At 35.0% G+C, this 25562-nt stretch overlaps 1 protein-coding gene across 1 annotated transcript; it reads right to left on the bottom strand.

Annotated features, from left to right (window-relative positions):
- Window positions 1–14573: 14573 nt before the first annotated feature.
- LOC134748185 (dynein regulatory complex protein 11) lies at window positions 14574–20867 on the bottom strand. The gene is made up of 11 exons (XM_063682897.1): window positions 20528–20867; window positions 19749–19972; window positions 19254–19467; window positions 18819–19044; window positions 18540–18732; window positions 18244–18457; window positions 17859–18162; window positions 17448–17723; window positions 15905–16129; window positions 15508–15635; window positions 14574–14705 (listed from the first exon to the last, which is right to left on the bottom strand). Exons 1-11 carry the CDS (start codon window positions 20837–20839, stop codon window positions 14589–14591), a joined length of 2433 nt encoding a protein of 810 aa, XP_063538967.1. The 5' UTR covers window positions 20840–20867; the 3' UTR covers window positions 14574–14588.
- Window positions 20868–25562: the final 4695 nt, after the last annotated feature.

Here is a 25562-nt window from a genome sequence, read left to right as displayed (position 1 = left end):
GGTACAACTTTAAAAAGAAATGCCCTTGTATAAGATTGCATTGATTGAAATTAATCCAAATAATGGGAACTGCCTGCCAGATATGGCTGGCGAAAGTTGCTTGATTTTTTTCAATATCAGTAATATATGATATAAGATCAAACATAGTTACGCCAAACGTATGACGTATCTAGGAGCTATTAATAGTTATTTGTTTTACAAGGGGGCAAAGTTGTTGTTTAATAGCGATATCCGAGTAAGCGAAAGATCCCAAAATTGAACCACGATTTCATTTCATTTCATTGCTCTTACACACTTAGACGCGTTTTTTTAACTATTCCGGTGTAAGAGGCATCCATTGATGCGATCGCGTCCCTTTTCATTAGGCTAGTTCGGTTTACAGGCCGATATGAATAAAACATACAAAGGGCCAACACCAATAATTAACGACTTGTTTACCGAGGGTAGATAGCCTCGAGATAACGATACAATGTACAAAAGGACATATCGTCAAGTCAATGTGGTTCTATTTACATTTTGTATTAACAATTCTATGGAATGGGTTGAATGTAAGTATCAAAGTTGATAACAGACGGTTCACGCGAATGAATGTAAAGGCGGCACTGTGCGGAACAAGCATATTCAGTACAAAAAATCTTGTGCCGGACAGTGCCGCACACTGGGTGGAATCCCGCCTTTAACTTGAGTGAACATGTCATTTTGCTTTCATTCCATGTTTACACGGCTTAGCTGGAATGACACTGAAATAAATGACACTGAAGCTTGTACTATGGCTGCTAGGCGACGATATACATACTTATATACGAATAGAAACCCTGACCAGCCGTTCTTTGTGATTACCAAGTACCTTTCCACCCCAGCGAACATCTAGGAATCCAATTAAGCATGATTCTAAATTATGTATGCTTGTAAGAACAGAATAATCCAGTAGTTATGTTACTTTATCTGAGCCTGCATTCAGAGACACTATGTATGTTCCAATTAAAATAATAAAAAAAGAAACACGCAGGTCAGTACTTCGTCGTACTCTTGCACTTTTACCAACAAGCACCTTACTAATGTTCATTAACGCATGTTAAAATAGATTTACTATTCATATACAACAAAGTTCCCAGCTATTGCGTCCAAAAGAGCATGAGTATTAAAAGGGAAATTTAAATATCAAACTTTTGTCACCCCCGAAAGTTCCATAGACGACATACAAGCGTCGTTTGCGACCACAATGTAATCCGTTAACAAGTTTCTTGTTCAGCGTCCGTACCCTAATTTACCCTTTAATTTGTTACCATGTAACCCTAACCTACATACCACAGACTAAAAAAAATCTTCTAACATTTCGTTAGCAGACTGTAAAACGCAACGGGCTTCTATTTGATTATTATTTAAGCTGTGACATAAACACCGTAATGGTTGCCAAAATATACAGGCTCACTAATTTGTCTGACAAGTCAGAACAAGCGGCAAATTTAATTTTCTTAATCGGCTGAATTTGTTTGGGCAATTCAGGGAAGTCCGTCTCGGCGATTAAATTCATTTGGACAGGGTTATAAATTATGTCATTTAGTAAATTGCTTTGATGGGATTAGAGAACAACCCGTAAATACTGAAACAAATTAAAAATTAACTCGGTTTAAACTAAATGAAGTTGTTTTAAAGTAGGCTCGCACAACTAAACGTGGAATGCAGTGCTCTGGTGTTGCAGCTATCCATTGGCGACGGTAATAGCCTACCATCGGGCGATTTGTCTACTCGTTTGCCTCCCTAAAATGTGCTAAAATGTTAATAATAATAGTTGCATTTTAAGACATAAACAAACACAGTATTACGCTGCTTTCTTATCATCTTACATAAATAGTCACAATAATAATAACGGTCTTAAACTTCACACCAAAACGCGTCGTAAATTAACTGCTACACACATCGTCGAAAACCACACACAACATTTAATATTTACATGCCACGTAGCTAAGACGGCGAAAAAATCGTCAAAAACAGTTGAACGCGCGCGCCATCTGTGCTATGATTTATATTCAGTGTTTTGCCGGCTGTAAATCATTGCGAACTTGCAGAACGTCGTAAATAAAAGAAATCTGTCTTTATCCGTATAAACACTTGCATTTGTGATGTATTGTTTGTTACGTAATATAATTAAATTGCGTAGAATGCCAGTACTTTAGTAAAGTTAAGTTTAGGTAGTTAGTTTAGTTAAGTTTAGTATAGTTTTAAGAACTGTATACTAATATGAGTGAAATAAACCATTCTAATTCTAATTCTAACACAATCCGGTGAAATGCAAGTTACGTTTACAAGTATTTTGCATGTTTTCTTACCAATCAGGTGTATCGTATAAAGCGTAAAAACTTCGTGGCCATCATATACCTACTTAAGTAACAAGGCTCAACCAAGGCTTAACTAAGGAAGCGGTACAATATCTACAAACTGTAAATCTCTGAAGTAGAGTAACACAAAAAGCCATACAAAAAAAAAAAAGTAACAAGGCTCCACTAGGGTCTCTGACTACACTAAAGGCGGCAAATAGCAGCCTGAAAACCTTGCTAGGTTTCGTGCAGGAACTGGGGTTAGATTAGCACTACCTCGTTTTTCACGCAAATTGGGCACAATCATTAACGATTTGTGGAAAATGCCCAGTAAAACAAACTACCTACCAACGAGACTCAAATACTTAGTTTATTATTTTACTTCTGTTACTGAAGATTATTCTATCGCTCATATAAATATTGCATACAATTATTTATTTTTAGGCATTTAATAATAATCTAAGGATAGCTTCAACTTTCTGCAAAAACAAAAATAGGTTTTCGTTTTCAAATATGATATCCCTATTATTAAACTACAAGCAATGCAAGACGATAAACAGATGATTTTTACGATATCCCCAGCAGGTCCAACCTCTGGACTGATATTATTTAAGCTCTACGACTGCACCACCTTTATATAACCGACATAAGGCATGGTTTTCAATCACTCTTATTTGTTATAGAACCAGATATCAAGTTACAGTAGTCACGAGCTTTTTGTCTAGTTGGAATGTTTAGTGAATTAGATAGTAGGACCCTTATAACGTTGCTAAACAACGGTCGAATTGGGTCCCACACAAACTAGCAAGGTGAAAGAAATGCGAAAAGTTCTTATTATTGCCTACCTACCGGTAGTATTTACAAGTTGAAATTGACTAGCGCTTAAGGCCCTATACATTATACAACTTTACAACATTCCATACAATAAAATTGAGGAAATAAAACATTGCTCAGTCTAAATCTAACGTGATATTCTTTTCATATTTGAAAGCAATTTGAATTCAATTATGGAATAGGTGTAAACAGAGACCGAAAGTAGATTGAATGCGAGAATTGCCGCTCCACCTATCTCTCCTGGATTTCGTGCGTATCCAGTTTAAACAAAGCAGATGCTATTGTCAAAATCGTCTCCTACGTCGTACACGCCTGCAGGTTACATGTGGCTTGTGGGTCCTTATGTACATGAATCATAATTCTTGAATACCTACTATTATTGAAAAACAATTATTGCCGATTCTCGTACAAGAAACTTGCATAATGTAAATGGGCCTTATTTAACTTCTTAAAGGAAGGTAAACCGTTTCGAAGTTTGAAACCATGCGTAGTAGACGAAAATAAAAATCATAAGTCAAGAATGGATGAAATTCTCAACTGCATATGGTGGCTGCACTTCGGATTATGGGTTGCCGTAAGCTATAACTTTAAGCGATTTTTGAAAGGCATGCTCGAAAGGATTTTGTCTAGAAACGTAGTAATAAAATAGCAAACAAGGTATTTTTAGAACGAACGTTAAAAAATATTGTGTAAGTATCAAGACTAACGGCGCGATTCGGGAAATGAATTAGAGATTCACTAGATATGCAATAGTAAAGATTTGTGACGTCCCACGTGTAAAGCTGGTACCTTATGACGGTTGGCGCTTACGCTATTATTAAAGCCGTTCCAATTAATATTGGATGGCGCTTAAATAATTTGTGCAATAATTTGCGGCGGCATGCGACGTAAGCGCCAGCCGCCATAAGGTATCTTTTGCCGTGGAATGTCACATATCTTTACTATTTCATATCTATTAATCTTTAATTCATTTCCAGAATCGCGCCGCAACAAGAATAACATTTTTTTATATCATAGTTTAATATTTCTTCTTATTATCCTTCTGAGACATTTTTATACATGTTTGAACCACTAGTTACTTAGGAACAATTAATTGTTTAGTTCTTTTTTTTTGGTAACATGCATTTTAGGGATAAAAGGTACTTAGGTAACCGTTATTTATGTGTACTACGTATATATCAAAAAATGGCCATTTTTTTTTTCAACCTAGTAAAGTAGCTTGATCTGTAAGGCGCGAAGTTGATATAGATAGAAAGCTACATCATGCCAGTAACATTATTTTTCTCGCTTGTATCACACACCATACGTAAGATGCTTGCTCCCGCAATAATTCTCAAACGCGGACAAAACCCTTAAATAAACTATTCTTTTTCGTTTCCTTCACGTGACGCTAGAGAAGGACGCACAATACGAAGAAAACTGAGGCTTTAGAGTACAGGAACAGAGCTGATAGATGGAAAACTTAAATCCTGTCTGGTCGAAAGGATACAAATGGTATATGTTAATGAAACAGTATCACAATAATAATATAAATCGTTGTTATCAAAGAAATAGAATTGTTATGCTATAGAAAACAGCCAATAGGTAGATATGTTTCTCAGTGATTTGTTAGTAAGTTGTTTCCACCAGGAGGCAGGTAACGCCAATACATATTAAATTAGTAGTAGTAGTAGTAAACTCTTTATTGTACAAATACACATATTAAAAATTACATGGTACAAATAATAAGATGTACAAAGGCGAACTTATCCCTTTGAGGGATCTCTTCCAGTTAACCTTTGAGTAGATGAGAGGAAAAAGTGAAAAGAGGGTGACAAATGTAGCAAAATGTACAACAAGGTACCAGAAAGATAAATTTTGGTAATGGCACATACTATCCTCGTAGCAGTAAAAAAATGTGAACAAAAGTGGCATTTCTAGAAAAACAAAGGTCTAAAGTTTACTCTAAACCAAAGATCTGGACCAAAACTTTGACAGCTTACGACAGCAAACAAATCAAATCCGTAACAGTTTCAGAACAAGAAATTAAAATCATAATCGGTTCTCGGTGTCATTCTAAAACCAGGGATCGTTACCGGTATAACTTAAAATCAAAATATCACGTAGCGTTTGAAATATTTTTTTGATATTGTAGAATGGTATTTAGGTAAGGACAATGAGTTATCAGATCACCTAAATGAAATGGAAAAATATACATAAACAACCGAGATACCGAAATTGAATACCGGTTAATTTGTATGAAAAATATACCGGTATTCGATTTCTGTCTAAAACACATTACATTTATCGTGGTGGTCTCAGACTCAACACTGTCATATATCATTTTGTTTGGATTGAGACTATGTTATTTTGTACAGTAAAAATTTATTCCCTGACATGTTATTTATGTTAGCTAACGTAAAATAAGCATTAATGTACAGGACTCTGTTTAAATTTCACAATAAAGAATATGGGTTATTGAAAACATTTGATTTATAAGCACTAAGTTCATAGCGTTTTGTAAATCTTTAACCACTCGGCTAATTTGTTTAATATAATCTGTATACTGTCGCTGAAATGTTTCTTTGAGTTCCGGTCCGTAATCCCGTCCACGGAGAAATCGAAGTGAATGCAAAAGTAGTCAAGCATTCGAACAGTAGGTATCAAAATATGTAGTTCCCAAGCAATAATCCTATAAATGGTCGGGAAACTCCTGTCTGGATAACGGTTTACAAGTTTCAGGCGTGGGATTCAAGACAACATGTTTACAATTGTTTTTATTTAGTTAAAATTTTTGTCCATTTAAATCACAATCACCAAGAAGTGATATGTGTAGCGGAGCTCCCTGAGTACGCAGTGGTTAAATAACACAACACTATTTAGGCAAATTAGAATATATATTGAAGAACGTATAACTCAATATAAACAACAAAATTGAGTGACATGATGATGTCAAGCAGACAAAAATTAGAACATAACTAATTAATATATAAATAATTATATACACATTACATTAAAATCGAAATCTAACAAGATAAGACGTAATCAGACCAAGACGATATGTTATTGCGAAATACTAGTGATTTCTGCTGCTGCTGCATTGCTGGCCTACATAGTATTAGCAAACCACACCCCAGTCAAGGAATATCAAGCATCAGCGTTACCACAGTAGTCGTGGCCGTCATGTCATGTCAGATGTATGTAGGGCAAGCTTAAAAAATTGTCTTATTAGACTCGTAAAGGTTGCGTCTAACGCAGTCCAACTTAGATCGGTCCGTCATCTTCAAAAACGCTTGTGAGGTGGTAGCGAAATTTCCTTCGCTTCAACCCAATCTCAATATCTTGCGGGTGCAGAGTCCGTATAACTTTATTCCAAGCCAAAAAACTACCTAACCAAATACTCGTGTTAACCCCACAATATAAGTCAGTAGCAGCAACTTAAGCTGTGCCATAAAATTATTACTATAGAGGCACCTGGTGGCGCACGACAGGCAGATAGCTCGCAAAATATGGCGGTCCCCTTATAGAGGATTATGGAGCATAATGTCGAATTATATTTCGGGATAATATGTGGCCTTAATACCTAAAGGTTTTTCGTACGCTTTATTATGTGTGTGTTTCGTGGTTGGTTTAATAAACTTTGGCTTGGAAAATGGTGGTCTGGTTGAAAATGTGTGAAATGTGTGTGAATTGAATGTGTGTGTGTGTGTTGCTGAGTAATGATAATCCAAAAAAAAATAGAAAAAGTAAAATTAAATTATAGTAAAATCTAAAAGAAATTACGGTCACTGCAATAATTTTCACTTGTTTCCCCTTGACAAACTAATTAAAGCCCTTAAAATGCTCAACCGTCCGTGGCTAATCTCACCTGCCATCCAAAAGGACAATTTACCGACCCGTTTCAAAAACAACTTAACAACACTTACACGTCTCGGTATTTACGCCACTTCACAACGCTCTTGAGACCCCCTGATAAGTAAAATCAAGAACGCCTCAAGTGGACGAGTTTATAACAAAATTATACAGCGTTTTGGTCCGTGCTATACATTTGTGGAAGTACTAATTGAGGCCCGTGATTGACACTGTGACTTTGCAAATTAATTAGATTTTGTTGGGCGGTCTTATTGAAATATTAGACTTAATAACTTGGGCCTTATTAAACGAGTCTGCAGGTGGTTTCTATTGTTCCATTTGACATCAAACGGCGTTATTGAAGGGAAAGGTTTTAATTTAACTCCGACGACTAGAGTGGAATTTGATGCCGTGGCTGTTTTATGACAGCGGCACTTAAAAGAGTTTTTAATTATTTGATTGCGCCTCTTTACGTTATAAATAATGAAACGTGTAATTTTTATTTCTCATTTTCATTACATATTATTACTTTGAACGCATCTTCCAATTTTGTGCTTAAAATCACGATGTTTAGTGTTTAATTGCTTATTTTTGTTAATTCATTGTTATTATCAAGTCTTCCTCATTTTTAGTCTGCCATTACCGCGCCATCTACACATTAGCCGTGTAGTTTCAATATTGTAATGTAAATCTCGTAATTGTCAAACTAGCAAACATACACACCATATGAAACCAAAAAGAAGATTGTTATTGACATAGATAAGTATAAGCTCAGGTTATTGATATTTATAAAATAACGTGTTGAACTTGTGGACTATATTGAATTTGTAGTATTAGACTAAAGTTTTACGGTAAGTAATATGTCAAGTATCCAAATTAAATAAGCGTTGCGATATCAAAATTGAGTAGCTTAATAAGTTTAGGTTATATAATTGCGTGTATAGTTTTAAATAATTATAATTGCGTGTGTAGAATGTTAGGGATGAATGTTGATGGACGGAGAGCGTATGGTAGACCCAAAAAGCGATGGATGGATTGTGTGAAAGAGAATATGAGAAAGAAAGGAGTGAGTGCTGAGGTGATGAAAGATAGAGGAGAATGGAAGAGAAAAACATGTTGTGCCGACCCCACATAACGTGGGATAAGGGCAGGAAGAAGAAGAATTGCGTGTATAGTTTTGACTTTCAAAAACACAACAACTACGAAGTATAAAGAGAGTGCCGTGGCTTTTGTCACAAATACTTGTAAACCCCCTGACCCATTTTAGTCGTCCTTTACGACAGGCAAGGGAGACCGAAACCATTAAGAGCCATGGCCACACGGTTGTCTTTTCTATTTAGTAAAAGTGCTGGTGTTTGAATACTTTGAATTACACATAAGATGGCGAAAAAACAATTGACGATTTTCTGAAAAACCTTACTAAGTAAACCTACCTAGCACACTGATACGTAGCACTTGGAAGTAATACAAAATATGATGACGTAATTAATATTACTATATGCATAGAGTAACTTATACTAGAGCGGTACTGTCATAGTAAATTTTGTAACCCCAGTAAATTCACTGCCATCTGTCGACACACTTTAAAACTAAAAATAAATATTTATAAAAATACGATAAAATGTATTTAAATATGGATAAATGATTTTTTTTATTTGCATTAATTATTTTTAGGATTTTGACCCATGTTCTTTCACTGATATGCGTTAAAATTGTTAAATAACAAACGAAACCGTCAACGCCATCTATACGACAGTTGGCCAAAGCTAGTAGCGCCCTCTGAACGAGAATCAATTTTTTTTTATTTTCGAGGCACGTTTTTTCCTTAGACTGTATCCATCTATTACGGAGTTATATCTATCTTTGCTAAATGTATTGAGATATGTGGAAATTCCTTTCTATAAGTATATAAAAATTATTAAAATAACTATTGTTGTTGTTATGTCTGACCATTCTCTGAAGGGCGAATATGTAGGTCATACTGAACTACTTTTACTATGCGGCCGACATCGAAATCGCAAAAAATAAACTCCTGTTCTGGTTCATAGACATCGTTGACATATGATTCACCGAAATGCAACAAAACAGCATATTTTTTGCTTTTTCAGTGTTGGCCCCATAGTAAAAGTTAAGTATGACCAAAGATAGATATAACTCCGTAATAGATGGATACAGTCTAAGGAAAAAACGTGCCTCGAAAATCAAGAAAAGTTGATTCTCATTCAGAGGGCGCTACTTGTTTAGGCCTACAGTCGTATAGATGGCGTTGACGGTTTCGTTTGTTATTTAACAATTTTAACGCATATCAATGAAAGAACATGGGTCAAAATCATAAAAATAATTAATGCAAATAAAAAAAATCATTTATCTATATTTAAATACATTCTATCGTATTTTTATAAATCTTCATTTTTAGTTTTAAAGTGTGTCGACAGATGGCAGTGAATTTACTGGGGTTACAAAATTTACTATGACAGTACCGCTCTAGTATAAGTTACTCTATGGTATGACCTAACTACATTATATAGGTATGTATGAAGAATACCTACTCTGAGAAATGAATATTATTCACTTCTCAGAGTATGTTCAGACAAAACAAAAACGTTCTGTATAGGTCAACTGAAGATCAGCATCAACACAATATGTTGAATAGCATCTTTTTGGGACAAAATAAAATGCATCAATTAGAGTTCTGAATGAAAGATTAGAGTTTTGGTTTTGAAAGGTAATCACGGTTTATATCCCGGTCAATATAAGTCTAGTGCATCAATTACTTGTCTTCTTTTACATTTAGGGATGTGTTATGTTTATATTATTAAACTTATCTTAAGTATTTTCATTTTTTATTTCTTGAAGTCCAAACGGCTGAGAGAAGGATCTCAAAATCTGACGCAGCTCACATTTCCCCTCAAAAATACCATGCATAGCCCTGGCAGGTAAATAGGAATCCGCAATCGCAAGCCTAATCGTTGCCCGGTTCGAACCCAGCACTAAATAACCCCTATCACGGAATATTCGTGTGAACCAGACACGACATGCTGCAATTCCATTATGAATTATGATAGTCTTGTCAAGGTAAGTGCAGTGAGTATGGGTTTTGCTTGAAGTATGAATGCTCTTTTCTATTGACATTGCTGTAGGAAATAATGAGTATATAGGACACCTAGGACATTGTCAACAGTTTTCTTATTGCGACAAAAAAATATATCTGTATTGCAATTTTATTGGCTGTTATGAAGACCTTAAGATATTGAGTCCGTCATTTGTGTATGAAACAAGAAACATATTTTCAGGTGAAACAGAATTTCATTAGTATCATTATCAACCAGTAATTTTGTTTTTGATTAAGTATTTAAATAACTTAACCAATATCATTTATTGCCTATGAATTTGGTCAATGAACAATCCATACTAATTCATACTAATATTATAAATGCGAAAGTCTGTCTGTCTGTCTGTCTGTCTGTCTGTGTTTCACGCTTAAACCGCTGAACCGATTTAGTTAAAATTTGGTATACAGATAGTTTGAGTCCCGGGGAAGGACATAGGATACTTTTTATCCCAGAACTCACCCCTCAAGGGGGTGAAAAGGGGGTGGAAATTTGTATGGGGAATAAATAACCGCTGTACCGATTTAGATGAAACTTGGTATGGGAATAGTTTGAGCTGCGGGGAAGGATATAGAATAACTTTTATCCCCGAAATCATCCCTTAAGGGTGTAAAAAATGGGGTGGAAATGTATAGTGTGGACCAATTTGGGGGTGAAAAAAGGTTGGATTAAAAAGCAGATTTGTTTAAGAATTAAGGTATCCAAATTACTAATTCCACGCAGCGCACCTTACTAAGACCAAACACCAGGAAGAATGGGACAGTCTGACGGGTCTAAAACACTCAAAGCTCTTTATACAAGGGGTAGACTCTGGTTGGAGCAAAAAGCTTTGGAAACTTAGCAAACGGCAACTCCAAATAATAACGGGGGTGTTTACTGGCCATTACGGGGTCAAGGGAATCCTGGCCAAGATGGGGCACGCTGACAACACCGATTGTCGTATGTGTGGCGAAGAGGAAGAGACAATAGAACACCTTATGTGTGAATGTCACGCCCTCGCCAGACAAAGAATGAAGGACTTTGGAACAGGCTACCTGGTACCAAAGGAATTCAAAAAGCTACCCATAAAATCAATCATCCGGCATATGGAGATGGTGGGGAAGGCTCTTGAGTAGCGGACGGATCTTTCCTAGGGGGTAACTGCACAAGAGATCCCTATGGGTCGAAGTGTATCCGTAAGGGCCCCCGAAACTATAAGATAAGATAATTCCACGCAGACGAAGTCGCGGGCAAAAGCTAGTATTTCATAACCGCAAAAATTCCTTTGTGTTCAAAATTGTTAATTTAAAAACGATAGCCGTAAAACCTCTTTTGTTTAACAAACAATGACGATCGCAGGTTAGGGCACTTTATCGCGAATAATAAAGGTTTTAATTTCATTGCTAGACAAAATAAAACCAACGAGTGGACAAAATGAATAACTACATGCAGGCCGGACCGTACCACGTAATTTTACATCAAGCGGTAAACTAACTTGCTACGTTATCCATTACTTCTTTACAAAACAGCTTTAAAAATGAGTAGGCCAGAACGCGCAATGTATTGAGTTAATGTTAAATATTTGGATCGTGATGGTGAACGTGCTCCAAGTAATCTGGCAGCTAAAAAAATAGCAAAGCGCGAAATTCGCAGTTCATTCACAAAGGGTTTACAAACACGAGGTTTATTCTAGAATTTTAGGGTTCCATTTCTCTTGTGTATACTAGCACAGTGGAACTACTTAGGTATAATTATACCACAGGAAAACTTACCACTCTTGTGACGTCAATTTCGAAGATGTTTTAAGATCGCCTTTACCATAAGCTTGTTGAAATTTATGAATGTTTTTCAAAAAAAATAATCGGAAACCTCATATTTTAAGAAAGAATCGAATTTTTTCATTTAAAAAAATTAATGTTTCCTTTGTAACCTGTTAAATTTTCCTGAATTCTTCGAGAACTTTTTCAACTTTTTGGAAATTTTCCGCAACGTGCACATCCTAATCCTAAATGGCGTTAGTTTGCACAATGCACAGTAATAACGGGTTAGTCACTAAAACTTTTCGTCCTTATTTTGCACTGAACCCGTTTTACTCTCTCTCCTCCACCATGCTTCTCCACCTTTGAGCTTTGAGCCTTTGTGCCATGCGTGAAAAACACTGTTACCTAATTTGTTTTCGCGAAAGTGATTTATTTTTACTTTGTTGCGCTTTTGAGCGAACTTGAATTTTACTGTATCAAAGGAGATTCAGAGAAAGATTTTGCAGATTTTTTTGGGTAATTTTACAGCTGAATTATTTTTCTGAGATTAAAATAGACTGATTTTAAAAGTTGTAAATGTAGTTTAATAAAAGCGATTGTATTTTTAATGTTTATGCTAAAACAGCATTCGTAATCTGACTGTGACAATGTGTGTGTGTGTGTGTATGACTGACTAGCTGTGGTTAATGGGTTTCAAACTTTCAATAAAACCAAATCCCTTAAAAGTATTATCATAAAAATCATTTGAAATCCCGATAAAGTCTGTTACAATTTTCGATACACGGGTATTCAATCGGATATTGGCTTTAATTTTATTCGAAAGCCCCGTGAGAGCGACCAGCTGCTTTGTCCTTTTAAACCGGTACCCTTTTTGCTTAAGATTCTACGTAAATGTAACTTGCATGAATCGGATTTTAAGATTCGCACTTACTTTTGTTTGTGGAAAGTATGACTTGATGTGTTTTTGTTTGTTTACAATATCAGTCACAGTCAAAGATTTTTAAAAAAAGAAAGAAAAAACAATGGTTTAATTTCATGTCAGCATTGTTCCATTCCAACATTACATAACTTATAAGTTGTATTCACTTATTGTGTGTTGACTAAAATAGATTCTAATTACTACTTTGATAATGCAGTATCCCACGGCTAGACAAAGGCTTATTTCCACTTCTTGGGGTAGTCTCATATTACAACAAAAACAACGTTTCATGGTCAAATTTAAAAGCTTACTCAGAAGGGAAAGAAAGATGAAAAATGAAACAATACTAATCTTCTGTCATTTTAAGTCTCGTGAATGAAGTAGCCTGTAAAATACTTTGTTTTCAACAGAGAGAGAGAAATGCACATTTTAACACTTTGTATGATAACTCAAAACGCTCAGTAAAAATAGAGCAAATTGTGATTCTGTCAGTGTCTTATTGGTGGGTGCCCTTTAATACGCCTAACATTAATTGTCATCATAATATGAATTCGCATAATAGATTTGGCTTAACATAATTGTGCATAACAGGCTTAATAATAAAACAAGATAAAACTTATTGCACATAATAATGAATCCGCATAATTAAAATATTCACAAAATGAACTAGCGAGGTTATAATTTTATCAAGCGAGCGAATTCGATGGAACAATGCAAACCCAACTGTAAGGATAATGTTCAAAAGGCCAAGGCTGGAGCGAAGCGTAAATTCTAATTAATTACTCAGATCTAATTAAATAAATAAAACAATATATACAATCAAAATAATCGTCATTTTTTATACATTTGTCAGTACCTAAAGTGGTAAATAGAACGTATACATATAAATTCTAAACTTGATTTAAATTTGTTGCAATTGCTTCCAAATACCGCTTTTTGGTGACGTAACGATCTTATTTGCTGTAAAACATTATTAATGCGAGCCGCTATCTCTGCTTATTTGCGTTTGTTTTGTGGTGGTGGACATCCATTAAGCAGTTTTTGAATTTCCATTGATGTGTATTTCGTCTAATGAATTATACATTTAGTGCTTTATAAAAACCTTGCTGATATTTTTCTATAAAAATTTCAAACCGATTGTGCCAAGATTCGGCATTCAATTGTTTTGTTTTATGGGCAAGTTCCTTTTACTTACATCATGTGTACTCCAAAAACTCGGATTGTATTTTGGTCGTGTTACGTTGTTGGATCCATTTACGTAATAAGTCTCAAACCAATCAGCGATAATTTTAGCATCATGAGATATATTGGTATTCCATTCCTCGAAGTAAGACGGCATTTCTTCAGCAGGTAATTTTACTACGCTAAAGCAAATAGACACTTCATTTCCGAAGCAAATGTTTCATTAGGCACTCATTATGCTATTTTATTAAATTGCCTTTTATACTTATACCATTACTATGCAAAGTAACGTTATGCTTATTACACTTATCCCAAGTCATCGTTATGAAAATTTACGTTATGCGCATTAAGATTATGCGTAGGTACTCAGTTATGCGGAACGGAATAATCTTATGCGATTTAAAAGTTATGCGTAATATACGTTACATATGCCAATTTGAATAAAAAGTATTAAGTTATCTGAATTGTTGAATTATTAGTAATATACGTCAAAAATACACACTTTATTCTCCGTTACAATTAAGGTAACCTTAATTGTAAAGGTACCTACTTTAAAATAATAATAATAAGGGAAATATTAGATACAATATAAACTATTTAAGATTTAAGTTTAGAAGTATAAAACTAGTAGTTAACTTAAAATTTGTAGTTTATTTTACACAGCTTTTGCTTTTTCCTCGGCTTCACGTTCAAGCTCCTCAATTCTTTGCAAAGCCTTTTGTCGTCTCCTTTCTAGAGGGGTTTTAGACCACCAAGCTTCTGCCGAGGCATCCTGTTAATAAAAAAAACAACGTAGAGTCCATCTAAGCTAACTTAGCGCCGACTTGAATAAATAAAGTGAAGGAGTGTAACTATAAATAAGACATATTTTCAATGACTTGTCGAAGCTTGTTGCAGAAAAAAAAATGACATTAAGTAATGATGACATTGCCAAACGTTGTAGTTGCAAATTTTATGCAACGTTAGCTTGGTCTGATTCTAATAAGATCAGGGACATGCATGATTTTTTCGGAATTATTGTGATATATTATATTGTGTAGAAGAAGTTTGTCCCTTTTATTTGAAGAATGTTTAACCAATTTTAATATTGGGTATTAGCTTCTAATAAATAAAAAACCGGCCAAGTGCGAGTCGGACTCGCGCACCGAGGGTTCCGTACTTTTTAGTATTTGTTGTTATAGCGGCAACAGAAATACATCATCTGTGAAAATTTCAACTGTCTAGCTATCACGTTTCATGAGAATCTCATGAACCGTGATAGCTAGACAGTTGACATGAGATACAGCCTGGTGACAGACAGACAGACGGAAAGCGGAGTCTTAGTAATAGGGTCCCGTTTTAACCCTTTGGGTACGGAACCCTAAAAACAAAACATAGATAATATAGCAATAAATAATAAAACTATTCTAAAATAGTATCGGGTTAAATAATTTACCTTTACATTTATTTTAAATAGGTATTTTTGACATAGTTAAAACACATTTTTTGTAAGCAAAAATTTATGGTAAATGACATGATATTTTATCATGTCGTTGATTTACAGTATAGGCATGAAATAAATGTAAGAAACTTACTTGTTCAGCATACACAGGTTCCCGTGTGCTCAACTGTACGGCGATTTCATGAGCGGTTAAAGCGCGCACGCGCAGTTGTAACCTTCTCTTTGTGGTCAATAATGCGTCTAAAGCTGACAGCAGTGTCCCTTGAAATAACATTAATTATATTAAAGTAGAAATTCTGTTGCAGATTAGAAAGATAAACGACCGTAAAGAAAAAAAATCAGGTGAATTTGAAAACAAAAAAATAATAAACATAAAACATGCAGGTACAATTAGGTACACGTATTAAATCTTATTTACAGTTGTACAATATAATTACATGAAAAGTTTAGAGATTTAAATTATTCTGTACATCTATTAAAAAAAGAATATATCATATTAAGCCCCAAAATAAGTAAAAATATGAATTTACCAATAGTGTACGAATCCGATACTCTAGCCAAACTAGAGAGATCCAGTCTAGGTGACAAGGCCCCAGCTCTGTGAAGCTGCGTTCTCCACATGAGGGATATACTGCCATAGTCAGCCCTAGGGATTTGGATGACCTTCGAATAGCACTGGAAGAGGAGCTTCTGTTCTGCCTCCCAGGGACAACGCGAGGTGCCGACGAATAAGACGCGATCTTCTGGGCAAATTCCTAGAAATTAAGAAATAACATTAAGTGCCACTCAATTGAAACCGTATGAAACGTCAAAATTGTTTGATTATACCGCCTTTATTTGGGTTAAAAACAGCAATACAAACATGAATACGATGCGTAAAATACTCATCAATTAGCTAATAAAAGATGTTTACACAATCTAACTAAAAAAATCAGACGATGGAAATTAACCCAACTAACAAATCTTACATGAGGCATTTAAACCCTGACCAGGAATATTTATATGATCATTGTCAAGAGGGCGCTATTATTCTCATTTATATGGCAACAGTTCAGTATAGTCTGAACAATGTGGATTGGCAACTCGTTTGACTTACAACTACTTTTATTCACCGTAATCAAAATCAGGACCCATTTATTTGGTGTCTTCACTTGTTTTTATAGTCGGTAATTTTTTTTTGCCGTATAAAATTCAAGTCTTTTAATTTATTTTTGGTTTGCATAAAACCTCAGGAGGTACAACCTTCTCTTGTAATCCGCGTAATCGATGCCTCCGATTTACCTAGAAATTTATATAAATTTACGCATATGTATTTAATTTAGTCGTAACATACCAGATGGTGTGACTACTATTAGCCACACCACCAGCTCAGCTCAGCTCTATAGTTGAAAAAATATTTCATCTATCATGTTACTCCATTCTGGAAAGAGGCCTACATCCAAGATTGGATCACTAAAAGGCCACAATGATGATGATGATGGTATTGATGGTCATGTTACTAGGTATATATTCCGTAACCTTACATAGGTTCTGCTACATTGTCAATTAAACAGATTGATCGTCTCCAAAGCCCATAGTAATTTTTTTTCACTCACTCATTTTTGTTACTGTGTTTCCTCGCTTATATAACATAACACTACAATAACTAAGTCGTAATAACCAGACTATAATGACATTTTTATTTGTTTACCTGTCAGCTCTGATGTTTATTTGGTAACATTTCGTAGCGAAATAGTTTAATTTCCCGAACTGTTCTTTTCCAGCAGTTTATTATTTACATTATTAACAATGTTCCGCTCCTGGCTATGTATAGTTTTGGGCATTTTTGTCATTTATTATTTAATATTCAACACTTAAGCATTATTCAAGTAAACCGCCACAATGACACTGACAACAGTGACAACCTATCATTAAAATTATTGCCAGTGTAAGAAATTAGTTCCAATGAAATTCCTCAACATGACGCATGATCATATATTTCTGGTTAGCCTTTTTTTTACATAGAAACATGCAAAATAAAATAAAATACGCTTGATACAATAAAAACACATTATTTTTAGCACGTATACGTACCTTTTATTATTTTAGCCAAATCCTTCTTTAGCCGCTTGGGATCAGTTTTGTCCGTCTTCGGTATCTTCTTAACAAATGGCTTTTCAGCGTCATCCATCCAAATCACAGATGGCTGAAGTAGCCGCGATACTTTAACGACTAAATGTATCAACATTATAAGCCCTGATTTGCCAGGATACTTGCCAACTATATTAGCTGGGGACAAGTCAAATAGGACCCCTCCCACTTCACTACAGATTGAATGGACTAACATCTTCTTTCCGCTGCCTGCTGGACCTAAAATTATCACATTTTGGAAATTAATTGTGAATTACGGTGTTGTCTTTAACCTACTCAAATCAAGTCTTTCCTTGCGTGAATTCCTATAAATTTTAGCAATCATCTAATCACTCTTATGGAAAATATTCTTACCAGACAATAAAACCGATCGCACTAACGGTGCATGAGTTCGAACGTGCTCTGAACCAAGAGGCAGAATACAATACTCTTTTATTAACTGCCTTATATCCCCCAGACAAGGCATAGGCTCTCGGCCTTCGTTCCTCCATTCGGCTCCAACGAAGGATTTTTCGCCAATATAGTCATCTATTTTACAAACTGGATACGGACGGATAATGCCATTTGATACTAGTTCTTCAAACAATGATTCTGTGGTTCTGTCTGGTGTTAAATCTTTTTCCTTTTTCTTTTTGCTCTTCTTTCCTCCACGTCGGACCTAAAACAAATTTTTAATTTTATTTCAGTCATAAAATTTACTATTACTTAGTGATTTATGTAACAATTTAAATAAACTAACCTTCTTTTGAGGTTTCTTCGCCTTTTTACCTTTGTGAGCTCTATCTCTGTCAAACGCAGCTTGTAACTGCTCGAGTTCATTACGCATCATTTCATCTACTATGTTTCTTATTTCTTGTTCAATTTTACCCATCTTTTCTCTTTCTATCATGTCCTTGTAATATCTTTCATGCGGATTGTCAGCATCCTCTTTAAATTTCCATATATCTTCAAATCTGAAAAATGGTTATGGTAATCATAAAACTATATTATCTATCATACTTTGTTTAGATATTTACGTTACAATTAGGTACTAACTCTTCATTGGCACTAATGATGTCTTGTAAAAAGTTCGAGGTACTGCACTTGAACATTTGTAAATCTGCTTCCTCATCTTTATTCTTGTTGTCTTCAGCCTTTCCATTTTTCTTGTCTTTACTTTCTTTACTTTTTTTCGATTCCTTAGATGATACCGGTGAAGATTTACTGATCGTACTATCAGGACTCGTGCCTGAAAATGTAATGGCTTATTTAGAACTACATATTATTAGGTAAGTCTTATAAGATCCAGTAATTTGCTTAATTTTTCTTAACAACCTTGTCTACTAAACATGGCTCGACTTCCACCACTTTCTTCTGACGGAAGATCTGGAAATCTTCCAGTCCTCTCAAAATACTCCGAAATATACCTCCTTAACTCGGCCCCTATTTGCTCATTAAGTCTTACGCCATGTTGTTTTCTTAGCTGTTCTTCGATTGTCACTAGAGCATTATGATATTCCTTTTCTCGTTTTTTTTGCAGGTTCCGTCGGTATTCTTTTATCTAAAAAAACAGTTTACTTAATCATTATTTGAGTAGATTATCTTTTTCTTTCCGCTAGTTGCCGTCTGTGGTTATAAGCATATATAATCGTTTACTTTATACATGAAAACTAATGAGGCACAAAACAAGAAGTTAAAGAGTTACGGATCAAAAATCAGTGATAAGTTAGTGGCAGCGAGTGCACAATAATGGTTTTGAATAAATCTTACTTCTTCAGACTTCTTTATTGCTACAGATTCTGTATAAGGCGGTAATTCCATGCCAATAAGAAGCATTTCTTCTTGTTTCCTCTTCTTCGTTGTTCTTCTTGCTATGAAACCTCTCCACACGCGCTGTATAGCTGTGGCAGCTGATGGAGACATTTCACCTTTCTGGTCTCTTCCTTTCTCTTTCAATAAACGGATCTCTTTCATGAACTGTCCTCTGAAAATACATGTTTGTTAAATAAATAGTCATTCGATTTGCAAACAAAATAAGCTTTTTTACTGTTTTTTTTTTCATAGGTAGTACCTACATCTCACTTTAATGCCAATAGGTAATTGGTTGTAAAAATTTATTCAACACATATATAGTTATAGTTTCGATAATTTAACGAAATAAACTAAAAATATTTTTAAACTTTAATGCTTTTGCAGTTTTAAAGGTAATCACGGCTTTATGATTGTAAAATAGAAACCAGGAAATCATAATAATTCGGATCATACCTCAATCGTCCCTGCCTAGCTCTCTCATGGCTCTGAATAACGATCACCGCCTGCTGTTCCGTCAGTACCAACGCTTGAGGCTTCGGAGGCTCATAGCCCAATTTCCTCAAAGTATCTATGATAAACTGATGTCGACTTTCCACCTCTTCCTCTCTTTCTCTTATGAAGTATTGAGGGATACATGGCTCTGCTTCACTTGGGGTTACTTGGAGTCTTTGCAAAACCTGTAAATGCCGCAAAAAATGACACTTAGGAAGTTTACATTTAGGGAATTGACACCTATACGGCTACCATCAGTTTGGCACTGACATAAACGCCATCGAAAACGTAATTTACTTTCTATGCATCTCGTACTCGCATATTGGTGCCGTACTGAGGGTGTCCGCTAGCCAGCTAGCGGTTGCACGGAGCGGGTACGTGAGCGGGTGAGGGGGTGACAAAAAATATAGTATGAGCAATTAAGCAACGCTAACAGGCGCGGACGCGTGCGACGGAATTTACGTACAATGGCACCCGCTTGCGTGCGCCGGCTCCGTACGCCAGCTAGTTGACGCCCTGATGGTATAACTGAATATTATGACCAAGGGATTTCGAGTGTTGACAAGTACAATACTATGAAAATAACCTCATTTTAAAATTAACTTGCACGTCCGTGCAGTATTTCATATGATTTATATCTTAATTATGTAATTATTAATAATTATATGTTCCCACATTTCACAATTCACTTTTTAGGCTCACGACACGTTTACGACACAAGGGTTTATTTTTAATCTCACCTCATCTGCATCAAACGTATAATCGGACAAATGCAACTCCACTAAATCATGTTTGATTTCAATCAGCCTTCCCAAACACGCCTCGAGTAGCCTCTTCACTATGAACCTCTTCTGAGGTTGCAACAACTGGTCGTACACGTTATCCAAATGGCGCACGAGTACCGTATACCTCACTCTGAGCTCGGACAGATGGGGATGCAGCTGAGTTTTCTCTGCCTCGCCTAGTGCGAACACTGCCTCGTCGGCCTGCGTTGCCTCGCCAATGATTTCTGATGTTTCGCATAGTAAATCATTGTACGTTTTATTTGACATTTAGAAAAGATTCAAAAACTTCTAATGAGACCTAATCGTTGAAACGTATCGTTAAATGTAATATTTGTTAATTTATGCAAAATTAAATTGGCTTTATTTTGCTAAATTTTTACATTATACCTAAAATATATTTAGAACAACACAACTGTTTAATCAACAAAGTTATTAGTATTTAAACATCTAACGGAAACAACGAATATACAGCACATTTATGTACATCATTGCTAACACGAAATTCACTTCAGTTCAGTTTGTCTCGCTTAATTTAAGGAGAGGATAAAAAAATTCCAATGTTGCACGCTGTACACGCTAAAGCACACTTTTAACGCTTGTTTTATAAACAAGCTTTCACAACTCCTGTTTGTCGCAAAATCTTGCCAGAGTCGTGTTTATCACGAGCAAAGTTGTGGATCAACTAAATGTGTTTGTCACTTCAAGCTTCGACGCGTTTAGGTACACATGGCAACGCACTTATCGACCAAGCATTGTTCGGTTAGGGGTTTCTATAGTATATTTAATAAACATTTTATACATTTAAAATTATTTTATCTATGCTCCTTATAGTACTTTTTAACCCAGGCAGCTCCTAGTCTCCCTCCCTCCAATACCTAAGTAGCTCTGCAGTTACAAGTTTAGTGTCCATTAGCTACGGAGCCATAAGCTAAGGATGTTTGTTATTTTCAGAATATAAAGAAGACCTGATTAAAACTCCAACACCCCACGGTTGCTATCAACAATGTTCCGCTCGGATTATTCCGTATATTTCACCGAAATTATCGCTACCACGTTGAAGGCAAATCGTTTTAAGTTCAGTGAAAGCGGTTGTATAAATTATTATTTATGTGCTATTATTTATCGTACTGTTATTGGGTTATACGCGTCGCTGATTCGCTTTGTACGAAAATAAATTTTAATTGGGAATATGTTTATTATTGTTGTTAGGTCATCATCATTATATTTGCAACATGTAAAATTTGGAATTGCTGCAAAAATCCACGCTCAAATGTCTACACAACGACAGGTATTGATACTCTTACAAAATTAGTTGGACATACTATGTTTTATTTAAGCGTACCTACCCATTCTACTCAAGCAACTGATCAAAAGCATATTTAAAAAGAAATATAAATCTATAGGTCCCACTGCTGGGAACAGACCTCAATAACAAAATGGAATTAGGTTATTAGTTCCATGCTGCCCCAATACGAGTTAGAAACTTAATATACACGCTTTAATTGAAGAACTTAGCAAATTGTATGATAGTTTCTGTCACTAACGTGACACTTACCCATCCTGTTCAATTAACCGATACTTTAACACAACAATCCCATTTAGAATTATAGCAGTGAGCATACGCTGCGAGCCATGTTGTTTTGTACTAATCCGCCACATACTAGGGTATTTACTTAAGCATACGCCTCTTTCCCTGAGGAAATTGCGTTAAACATAGTCGAGGCTTATAGGGTGCTGCGCTGACGTGATAACTGCCTCTTAACGTGAGACGTATATAAGGGTGCTTATACTCGTATATACTGCCTATTACGGGTTTCACGTGTCACGAAGGGTAACATGGTAACCTGAAACATTGTTGTCAATATTTTAACGTTGTTATTATCTTATCTTCTATATATATAAACGTAAAAGTCCTGACTAACTGACTGACTCACATAAATCAACGCACAGCCCAAACCGTTGGACCTAGAGAGCTGAATTTTTCACAATAGATAGCTTTTATGACGTTAGTATCCACTAAGAAGGGGTTTTTCAAAATTCATCCCCTAAGGTGGTGAAAAAGGGGTTGAAAGTTTGTATAGAGATCATAAATTTTTTTGAGTGGCGGGACTTGAAACTTCGTATAAAGGCATATTATTAGAAGGCATATTACAAGAAAAGTGATTTCAGCGTTTTAAAAAATTCATCCCCTAAATTGGTTAAAAAAGGGTTGAAAATTTGAATCTACTACAAATACTTTGAAACTTCTTAGAAAGGCATAATAGCCGATTACAAAATAAAAGTAATATTGACGTTTTTGGAAATTCAACCCCTATCGGAGTTAAAAAGGGGATGAAAGTTTGTCTTGGGGTTCAAATTTTATAATATAAATGTTTATTAATTACAATAAAAAAACAAGAAAACTCATTTCAGAGTTTTTAAAAATTCATCCCCCAAGGTGGTGAAAAAGGGGTTGAAAGTTTGTATGGAGATCAAATATTTTTGTGAGTGTGGGACTTGAATCTTTGTATATAGGCATATTATTAGAATACAAGAAAAGTAATTTCAGCGTTTTTAAAAATTCATTCCTTAAAAGGGTTAAAAAGGGGTTGAAAGTTTGTATAGGGTCCGAATTATATTTTAAGCTAAGAGTTTGAAACTTCGTAAAAAGGTATTTCATTAAAAGACAAGAAAGCTTATTTCAGCGTTTTTGAAAATTCATCCCTTAAGGTGGTGAAAAAGGGGTAGAAAGTTTGTATGGAGGTCAAACATTTTTTTAAGTGCGCGACTTGAATCTTTGCATTAAGGCATGTTATTAGAATACAAGAAAAGTGATTTCAGCGTTTTTAAAAATTCATCCCCTAAAGTGGTTAAAAAAGGGTTGAAAGTTTGTCGTGGTACTTGAAACTTCATAGAAAGATATATAATTAAAAGAGAAAAAACTTATTTCAGCATTATTGAAAATTCAAGATGGTAAAAATGAGGTTGAAAGTTTGTATGGACATCAAATATTTTTTAGAGTGCGGGACTTGAATCTTTGTATAAAGTTATTACAATACAAGAAAAGTAATTTAAGCGATTTTAAATATTCATCCCCTAAAAGGGTTAAAAAGGGGTTGAAAGTGAATCTATTACAAATGCTTTGAAACTTCTTAGAAAGGCATTGTATAAGATTCCAAAAAAGTTATGTCAACGTTCATAAAAATTCAACGTTCATAAAAGTTAAAAAGGGGATGTAAGTTTATATGTGGTACAAATTTTCTTTTAAGCTAGGAACTTGAAACTTAGTAAAAATGCGCATTATATTAAAATAGACTAAAACTGATTACTTACACCGTTTTTAAAAAGTTTGTATTAATAGTTTCCGGAGCGAATTTTTTTTTTTTTAAGTGGACTTGTAAATCTTCTAAGAGGGTCGAGAGGGATTATGTCGGGAACAATTTTTTTCATTTAGGGTCTTGAAACTTCGTAGTTTGTGAAAGATAAATTTCATGTGTTGTATATTAACAAATGATTTACTGTCCCTACTGATATCTTTTGCTGCATAATTTTATTTTATTTTCATTTTCAATGTTCTATATTATGCTCATGTAGAATATAGAACCACCAACATACAAATCCACGCGTACGAAGTCGCGGGCAACAGCTAGTTTTATTATAAAAATAGCTTTTTTAGTATTTATTTAATACGTTGGGTGTTTGAATTTAAGATAAAATACGCATTCATTAGACTCGACCACACTTTTTGTTGATACAGCAACTGACAACTAACAGCAATTGGTGCAAATATTAGTTTTGATATTGGGGCTTATAGCGTGTTTATAAATAAGGGCGAGTTTTTGGCTAGTAATTATCAAGGCAATTTTAACAGTCCTAAAATCAATGATATTACATTGCTTTATTCCAGAGTTCCTATGTATACATTTTTAAGTCATATACCATTTCACATTAATTAGACACTGAAACATACGATTTAGTTGTTCAATTATCAAATATACATTAACAATATCGATAATGTCAATGTGCAATGTCCCTAACGTCTCTAGCCTCCAGAATACCCCGTTGTTTACATTATATTTGAGTAGAAGCTTTTGACTGTGCGACTATAAGCTACTTTTAATACTCTACAATTTCAAAGACTAACACAAATGTTTCAAGTGCGAATTAGTATAAGGTATAAGTTTGTAATAATAATGCATTGAATTTTGTTAATATTTAGTTGTATTCAGGAAAACAGGATTTGCAATTTTACTTCATTGGCTTCTTTTACTTCGTGAGCTTTACTTATATGGTTAGAATGTGGGAAATCCCCACTAATATTATATATATATATATGTATATGTGAAATTGCTGAATTATTTGGCTACCGTCAAAATGTATTAGAAAGGCGGGTAATTTTTACGTTAAATGCGTGCAAATATAATAATGCCAAGTTCATTTAATATCAAATTCATACTGTCCAAATAAAAAATCGGGTCGAGCAAATACACGTCAAGAACAAGTAAACATATCATATCCAAGTTCCAATGAAGTCATTAAATTCATCAACGAAAGGCTTTAATGAACGCGTATAAAAGCAGCCTTTTCTCAGAAAATACAATAAACGCAACCCATCCAAGCACAATAAGGTGAGATTGTAAAACGGCAGCGTTAATATAATTATATCCAGTTCACGGAATTCATGTTAATAAATAACTTAAAATAAATAAAAATATTTAGATCAGTACGGTTTACTCACAATTATTTTTTCACCTCAGCAGCTCGAACAAGTCTACTTTCGTCACTCCCTGGAGTGAGGAAAGTGCGACTTTCCTCACTCCAGGGAGTGAAACAATGTAGCTTTTTAATTTAGTGAAGGCCATGAACTTCATACTTTTATTACATTTTTTTATGGTATGGTACGGTACGGTACGGTACGGCACGGTACGGTACGGTACGGTACGGTACGGTCCGGTCCGGTCCGGTCCGGTCCGATCCGGTTCGGTTCGGTCCGGTCCGGTCCGGTACGGTC

The sequence above is a fragment of the Cydia strobilella genome, chromosome 16 (assembly GCF_947568885.1).
Source record: "Cydia strobilella chromosome 16, ilCydStro3.1, whole genome shotgun sequence".
NCBI classification, from domain to species: domain Eukaryota; kingdom Metazoa; phylum Arthropoda; class Insecta; order Lepidoptera; family Tortricidae; genus Cydia; species Cydia strobilella.
Note: the sequence above shows the minus strand (reverse complement) of the source record. Positions and strands in the feature narration are given on the sequence as shown.